An 8,616-nucleotide genomic window follows, 5' to 3' on the forward strand; every position below is an offset into this window, starting at 1 on the left:
CCACTTTACAGAGTTGTAAGGGTTACAAAGACAACTTCCGTGAAGCATCTAGCACATGCTAGGCAAACGGTAACGACATGAACAAAAAGAAGTGCGAGCTACTGAAATACCACCACTGTTGTATCTAATATGCAGTGCTGAGTTGAGACTGCAGCTTCCACACAGGAACCCAGGACGGTTTCGCAGGCATATCACCAAGGGAATAAAACACAGGACGAAAACCCCACGAATATCACCTGGCTAGGGATGGCCACATTGATCGTTCATTTCTTTAATTTTTAAAAATCAGTAAGCCGACAATCTTGTACCCTTTCAATGCCCAATAAAAATGTTCATTATGCAAAAACAGTACAACCTTTTTCATTTTTTAATAATACTGTAAATATCTCAGAAAGGATGTATTGTTTCTAATGAATATCAAAAAAGTCATCACGATGACATGTTCCCCTGCCCCCACATGGCCCTCCCTGCCCCCAAAGTTACTCAAATACTAGTAGGAAATTACAAAAAAACAAAAAACAATGATCCACCCTCCACCCTGCCCCATGAGTAGTGTTAAGTGAGTCGTGTTAAGTGCCACATGTATGATTGTGTGTGTGTGTGTGTGTGTGTGTGTGTGTGTGTATGTTGGCGACAGTGGACCACAGGGATCTGTGTGTCCATGAGAGTTGGCGTGGAGAACCGGTAGCAGCAGCAGTAAGAAGCCTCCTTCCCTGGGGCCTGCTGGAAGGACAGCAGCTGAGGACAATCACAAGCAGGGGCCCAGCCTGGCCCTTCCTGGGTCCGCAGAGCCAGACAGCTCAGGGGGACAAGCGTGGGATGGTGGCTTGCCCTACCCAGAAGCTGGGTAGGCCTGGGCTGCCTGTACAGAGGGCTAGGCTGCCCATCCTGCCCAGTGGGGCACTGGGCATCCCTCTTAGCAGACACAGGCTTTGGGCCAGGCCAGAGCAGAGATGCTGGGGGATTGCAAACTTTTGGGTGAATCAAACACGGAGGAGCCTTACAGAAAACTAAAGCCTTGGTTTAGAGAAAGCCCACGTTTCCACCAAATACTACTGGGAACCTAAGGAAAAATGAATAGTGTACCTTCCCCACCCTCATACAGCTCAGAAACCAAGGCAGAGGCTTGATGTGAAGTCCAATTAAAAAAGAAGAGAGGTATCAGCCAGAGAGTCTGTAGCCAGTCTGGCGGGGAGCAGCGCCAGACTCCAGGCCCCACGGAGGGAGGAGCCAGTGGGATGCCCAGGTCTTCCCTCCAGTGAGAGCTGAGACGACTTCCTGCCAGAGAAGGGAGGGAAAGTGGCAGGGAACAGGTGACTGCCCCTGTAGCCTTGTGCCTGGCCACAGAGGCAGGTAGAATGGCTCCTGAGCCAGGGGCAAGGATGGAAGGGAATTGAGAGGAAGGATGGTGGTAGCAGGAGGTTAGGGGACAGGAGGAGGGAGAAGAGGTGGCCTGGGACAGAGAAGGGCCTTAGGAGGAAACCAGGCCCCACTGTGGCTCCTTCTCATGGAAGGCTAGAGGAAGCTCCTAAGACATAGATCCCGGCTGGGGTGGCTGCAAGAATAGGCGGCTGCTTCCCAACCCAGAAAATCAGTCCCCACAGCAACTCCAGCCAGCCCTGCCAAGGGTGGAGAGGCAGAGCACGGGGGGTAAGAGCAGCTGACCAGGAAAAAAGGCAGGCCAGTCAGAGGGGCCCCCGCTGGTGTCCAGAGCAGGGCTACCCACAGATGAGATGAAATTAGAGTTTTAGGGAAAACACACATCACCACCACACCATTTCCATGATGAACTTGATTTTAAATAAGCAGGTGGGGGAGGGCAGAGATTATTGCCTGCAAGTCTTCAGAGGAAGCCAAGGTCCACGGCAGGTCTGGAAGCCAGCAAGGCACACAAAGAGAATCCCTAAGAGATCACCCAATCCGGCTCCTCCTCCCATTGGGAGATGAGAAAACTGAGGTGCAGGGAGGGAAAGGGGGTGCCCAAGGTCACTTCGTGGGATCAGGGCAGAGGGGGTCTGCAGCCCAGGAGTCCCGAGTCTGCAGGACTTTTTCTCGGCTGCACACACAGCCTTGCTGTCTGCAAACCCAGTGTCCCTTGGAAAGGGAAGGTTTGAAGGGAAAATTCTCCCTGGGGTATGGAGGAGGGGCGGCTGTGGACGGTCAGAGACAAACATGGGACACAGAACGATCATTAAAAGGCTGACAGAGGAGGACAGGCATCGCTCCCCACCCCACCTGCCCCACGACCCCAGTAAAAAAAGTTTTACAATATTATACACTTCTTCCTAATCCCTAGAAAACATCAATTAAAACTGCCCTAGGACAGAAGGTCTGGCAGTCACTGTATAGTGTTATCTCTTTGTCGCGGTTCCTTCCAGGATGACTGGGGCAGGGAGGGGATGTGACTTTAGAGCAGTGTACAGTGGCCACCTTAAAATTAACTTGTTAATAAATCCTGTGCAAAACAAGCAAGCCCCTACCATTAGGCGAAGTACGGGGTTCGGGAATTCATTTACACACACGGGGAGGACAGGAAGAAGAGCCCCAGGTGGCTGGCGGCCGCTCAGAAGTGCGTCTCCTTCTCTGTGATGGCTGCGATGGTCCCGTCACTCTTGAGTTTGGCGTCACAGTCATTAACTGTCACCATCCGTGGGCTCACCCCAAGCTTGCCCCGCATTTTCAGATCTGTGCTGGGGGTCGTCAACGTCTGGAGTTTCTGGATGGTTGGAGAGGAGGGGAAGACCTAAGTAATTAGCCGCCAGGGTCCGGGGTCTGCCTTGGCCTCTCCCAAGCACACGGGGGACACCTGGGTGCTGGAGAATTGTCGACCAAGGTCCGGGCTCCAGCTTGGCCTCTTACAGCTCTGTCCTGGATGATGAACAACCTCCCTGGGTCTCCGTTTCCTCCTCTGGAAAATGGGGACTGTGGAGGTCCCTCCTGGCATTAGGTCAAGAATAAGGAGAGGCTATGGAAAGTGCTTAGCCTTGTATCTGGCTAGGGAAGGTGGCTGGGACTCAGAGCTGTCATCAGGGCTCACTGCCTGACGCCTGCCCTCAGGGGACACGGAGAAGCTGGTGTGTGAATCGCTGTTGAGGCACTCCCTGGCAAGTCACCTACACTCTGTGAGCTGCACCATCCTCACCTATGAATGGGACAATAGCACCTGCCTGGAAGGGCTGATGTGTGGTGAGTGGTAAGGCATCTCCAGGGCTGTGTACAGGTTGATGGCTGGACACCTGGGTGTGTTTCCCATGGAAGGGGTGCCATCATGCAGGGGAAGGTGTAGTGTGTGTTGGGTGTTTCTCTAGCTGTGCTTGAAGGTAGAAGCGTTATCACAAAGTCCAAGGCTCATAGCCTCAGGCCTCCCTGCAAAGCAGCCAGCACTGTCTGGCTGGCTCAGTTGGATGCAGAATCCTGCCCCAAGGCCCTGCTCCTCAGGCCAAATGCAGCCCTGTCTCAAGCCCCTATCCCTCAGTTTCATCTGCACTCCCCAGGTTTCCTGGGAGAAGACTCCGGGCTAGGATTTGGGAGGCACTTTCGGGGCATAAGCCCTTTCCAAGGAAGGCTGCAAAGTCTTTTGGGTGGCTGGTTTCTCAGGATCGAGGTTCTGTCTTCTCTTTCAGATCCTGCTGTGCATGCTGTGGCACATTGTCCAGGTAGCATTAACAGGCAGACTCACTGTGCTGATTAATAGGTGCCTCCTATGTGCCAGGCTCTGGTACAGATTGGGGCTAGAGCACGCGTTCTAAAGCCAGGTGCCTGGGTTTGTGTTCTGGCTCTACCATTTAACAAGGGCAAGAAGCTTAACCCCCTGTGCCTCAGTTTCCTCATCTGTAAAGGGGGATAATAATGATACCTGCCTTCCGGGGTTAGTATAGGATCAGATCAGCTGAGCAATCACCATCACCATGTACCTTCTATCAGTAGGATGCATCCTCAGAGCATGTCTCTGAGGCACCTCTGTCCTCATTTTTCCCTCTAGATCCTTCCTGTCCCCCAGCAGCAGCTTTGTGGGAACTGAGGCTTGGGGCAGTAGACTACCTGGCACAAGAACTCTCACTAAGGAGGCCTGGAAACTGAATCTGACACCTCTGAAGAATTCCCTCTTTAATGAACCCTGCTGTCTGCGTCGGCAGGTGTGTGAGGTCAGGAAGATGGAGGAGGGCTTGGAAAAGAAGGCTCCCTCCCCTGCTTTCCCTCCCATACCAGGTCTGAGATGATTTTTGGAGGATTTAGCAGGAGACACCAGGCATTTCTGAACACCAAAAGGTCATCTGGAAGTTCAGGCAGGGGTCTTCCAGTGGTCAAGGTTTTAGAGTCCCAGGTCAGCTCCCTTCTGGACGTGTTTGGCTTGAGATCAGAATCAACCACCTGCCCTTGACCTATATTCTCTGCAGGCACTAAGGAGCCTGACTTACTCTGGGGCATGAGCAGGCTTGAGAAAGAGACCTTCCTTAGTGGTTGGTTCCTTCTGGCTGGGTGCATGGCTATTTCTGGAGCCTGGGCCCCTTGGTGGGCACGCAGGTGTGCTGGGTGCAGCCGACTCTGAGCTGAAGCTTGCAGTCTGACTCTGCATACCCCCACTCCCCATCTCCAGCTGGGTGGCCAAGTTCAACTCCTGCAGTCCCCAGGGTGTGGCCCTGGAGCAGAGAGACAGCAAAGCTCAGGGGAGGGGACCACAGATGCCAGAGTCTCTGCGGTATCCTTCAGAAGCTGTCTGCCCTTGGGCAAGTTGCTTCACTCCTCTGTACTTCAGTTTCCTCATCCATGGAGACAAAAAGAATCTCCACCCTCCCAAGGATTGCTATGCGGATTTGTAAACTAAGTATGTGTAAACTGCTTAGAACAGCGTCTGGTACACAACAAACACCCTGTGCTGTTTACTAAATAAGGAGAAACCCACTCAAACCGTCCGGCTGCCAGCCAGTAGGGAAGGAGAAAATAGGGAGTGTGCTCTGGAGTAAGATGGGCTCGGGTAACGATTCCGTTACTGACAAAGGACCACACACTGTAGGACTCCAGTGACAGGAAATGTCCAGGGTAGGCACATCCACAGAGACAGAGCAGATCTGTGGTTGTCTGGGGTGGAACTGGGGTTAATGGTGAATGGGCATGAAGACTCTTATTAGGGTGAAGAAAGTATTCTAAAACGGATTCATGACAATGACTGCACAATGTGGAACGTCACTAAAAATCGTGTAATTGTATAGCTGAAATGGCTTAGTTTTAGGATATCTAAAATCTACTTTGATGCAATTGTCTTTAAGAGTGTGATCTGCTCACTGTTTTTGGCTGTGCAACCTCAGGCAAGTGACCTGATTTCTCTGCGCCTGTTTCCTCTTCCTGCTAACTGCAGAAAATGATGCCTATTGCCTCCGTTTGCTCTGAAAATGGCAGGGGATACTGCAGGTAGAGAGTCTGGCATGGCGACATGTCAGAATGACTGGGATTCACAGAACAGTCAGCGTTAACACTTGTGACCCTCTGGTCCAGGTCCCAGTCCCAGGGCTTTTCATGTATGAATGCACTGAGTACAGTACCTAACTCTGTATGTTAGGTACTGTGGTTATCCCATTTTACAGACAGGGAGACAGAGGCTGGGCTCCTAGAAACTGGCTCAGCCAAGAGGCCTCACAGAGACACCTCGGGCACACCGTGATGATGGGCACCAGCCAGAGAGGAGCTTGCCATGGCGACCCCAAGAGGTGGGTGGGAGCACGCTGTCATCACGCACCATGCAGATGAGGAAGCTGGGACCCAAGGCACGAGCCCTGCCTGCACGCACCAGCCCTCCCGGGGTGGTCTCACCTCGGGCAGCGTCCCCTCCGTCTTCCACACCTTGATGCAGACCCAGAGCGGGATGCAGAGCATGGAGGACAGGGCCATGAGCCAGCCGATGCCGTAGCCCCAGGCCGGGTAGGTGTAGACGTTGTTGTACTTGAGCGGCTTGTACTTGACCAAGAAGAAGATGAAGATCCCCTGCAGAGAGATGGGGACAGGTGCCTGGGGGACGGCCCTCAGCCCTGCTAGGCCATGAGGGGTCTGGGGCCCAGGCACAGACCAACAGGAGGCTGGCAGGGGAGGAGGCTGAGCCCGTTTCATAGCTGTGGAAGGTGAGGCCCTGCCGGGACCACAGTGAGCTTGAGGCACAGCAGGCCGCAGCCCCATCCCAGAGGTGGCAGACGCTCAGGGAACCTGGCGCTGGGTCCCACACCCCCACGGGTCCTGGGACCTCGCTGGGATATAAGACCCTTCCCCTGCCCCCAGGAGCCTCTTCCCCAGCCTCTGCCCAGTTAGGAATTTTTATTTTTTCTAGTTACTCCTCGGGGCTGGTTTCAAAGTTGCTTCTCAGAACTACCAGGGTCTGTGAAGATGCTGAGTTACTTCCAGTGCCAAGAAATGGATAAGGAGTGACTGGCTGTTTTTTAATTAAATGTCTGCTCACAAAGGCCCCTCTGTGGTGTGGTCTTGGGCACGGCATGAGCCTCAGTGTCACCCTTGGCTCTGCTGCCTTCACGGTTAACAGCAAAGAGGGGGACAGGTCTTTGTTCCCTATGTAGTCCTCGGCCCTCTGAGGTGGATCCAGTGCCCCACTTGCGTGTGCAGAATCTGAGGTCCTGAGAAGGCCACACAGCAACACTGGGATCCCAATGAGGCCGCTCCCTGGCAAAGCCTGGAGCCTATGCCCACGGTGCAGCTTTGCAAGGCAGCCTGAACCAGGGGACATCAGCCTCCTCAGGTCCAGCCTCGGTCAGGCTGGGGGTTGCGGAGTGGAAGCAGGGGTTGGGGGTAGGTGGGTGGGTAGAGGGCTGGAGGTGGCTCCTGGCGGGGCCCTTACCGCACAGATCCCAGGCGTCACGATCTTCCAGCACCACTTAATGAGCGACAGTGGCCGGTAGCCAATCATGTCTTCAATGTTATCATAGAACCGGTTGCTTCCTGTCCAGAATAAATCAGATGGGCACATACACACCCCAGAGAAGTTATGTACGTGACTCAGAGGAATGGCTGGGAGTGTTTGCTTTCTCCAGCCCAAGACAAGAAAACAGCCACAGGAACCTTTGAACCCCTTAAATAATGACCAAGATGTTACATGCGTGAGGTTTCAGAATAAAGTGCAGCATGAGGGATGCTGACCCACTACTGAAGAGAACTCTCCCGGCCTCAGGCACAGGAAATAATGAGTTTCTGGGAGAAAGGCGGAAGTGATCCCTTTGGAGAGGCAAGGCAATTAGGGGTAGGAATGAAAATGCTTAAGGCAGGGGCCTGCAGAGGCATCCATTCCCAAGCCACACTCATGGCAGAGTGAGCATCACGGAGCCCGGCAACCTTCACCCACTTGTTGGGCTTGGGGAGCAGGAGGACCTGAGGCAGTTGTCTACAGAAGGCCAGGCACCGTGCAGGCTGCTTGGCTACGCTTTCTCCTACTTGGAGACATGCTGATGACTGCTTTTACTTTACAAAAGGAAAAACTGAGACTCAGAGGCAGAAGAAATGGCCCAAGATCACAGTGCCTAAGCCCTGAACCCCTTCCCGTGCTATGGGATGTGAAAGCAGAAGGTCTCCCAACAGTGGGAAAAGGCCAAGGAATCCTCAAAGACAAGGAAGAGGCCAGTATAGATCAAGACAAGCCACAGAGAACCACGGCCCTCCAGAGTCCAAGCGCCAAGATCCTAGGCACCCGGTGAGCAGCTGGGGGTGGACAGGCTTGGCTGATACTCACCATACACCCAGCCGATGCAGATGCACTCAAAGATGGCCACGAAGAGAAGGCACATCCCACTGGCAGCGTAGGAGTCAAAGAGCTGGAAGATGTACATGCCGCCCTGCAGGTCGGGAGACAGACAGATGGATAGATGGGAGGTGAACAGACACATGGGAAAGCAAGGTCAGCCCGCTGGCCTCAGGAAGGCCCCTCTCTCTGCTCTGTGGCTACCATTGCCAGGAGTCTGTGTAACAGCCTCCTGACTGGCCTCCCTGCCTCCAGCCTCAACCTCTCCAACTGTCTGCATGCCAGCTTTCAGAGGAACCTTTATCTGAATGTGCAAATCCAACCAAACACGTCGTAGTTTAAAGTGACCCTCTGGCTCCCTTCAACCTGCCAGTCAGGGTTGCTGCCCTCCTTCTTGGCCTCATCGCCCTTCCCACAGCCCCTCCTGGATAGACCAAGGGATAGCCTCACCTCTGTGCCTCTGCACACGCTATTCCCTTTCACCTGGTAAGTTCCTTCAAAGCTCAGACCAAATGCCACCTCCTCCAGGAAGCCCTTTCTGATGGCCTCATTCTTCCTGTGGGCCTTCATAGCATGTTTTGTGGACTCACAGTTTAAAAAAGAAGGGAGTGAGGCTGCCACACAGTAGGGGTGATAAATGTAAGTTAAATTCTGTGGAGTGTGGGCTCCATGGGGGAGGGACTCTAACTGGCTTTGTCCCGGGCAAGGTCCCAGTTTCTGGCATGCAGGAGGTACATGGCCTATCTCTATGGGATGAAGAAATGTACAAGGGCCAGCTCTGTAGCATGCAAATCCATGATGACTGAGTTTAGTGATGTCCTAGAACATGTGAGCTCAGCTGACCAAGGTAATCTGGGAAGGTTTTCTAGGAGGGAGGGGAGGAG

General features: G+C 53.5%; 1 protein-coding gene across 1 annotated transcript in view; it reads right to left on the minus strand.

Moving 5' to 3' along the window:
• Positions 1 to 254: 254 nt before the first annotated feature.
• SLC6A11 (solute carrier family 6 member 11) overlaps positions 255 to 8,616 on the minus strand; it is a 116,627-nt gene continuing 108,265 nt past the window's right edge. The window contains exons 11-14 of the mRNA XM_017501477.2: positions 7,724 to 7,826; positions 6,839 to 6,939; positions 5,809 to 5,979; positions 255 to 2,716 (exon numbers count right to left, since the gene is read on the minus strand). Of these exons, the coding sequence (XP_017356966.1) occupies positions 2,564 to 2,716; positions 5,809 to 5,979; positions 6,839 to 6,939; positions 7,724 to 7,826 (528 nt within the window). The 3' untranslated portion in view covers positions 255 to 2,563. The remainder of the gene's footprint in view (positions 2,717 to 5,808; positions 5,980 to 6,838; positions 6,940 to 7,723; positions 7,827 to 8,616) is intronic.

The sequence above is a fragment of the Cebus imitator genome, unplaced genomic scaffold (genome assembly GCF_001604975.1).
Source record: "Cebus imitator isolate Cc_AM_T3 unplaced genomic scaffold, Cebus_imitator-1.0 Scaffold281, whole genome shotgun sequence".
Classification (NCBI taxonomy): Eukaryota; Metazoa; Chordata; class Mammalia; order Primates; family Cebidae; genus Cebus; species Cebus imitator.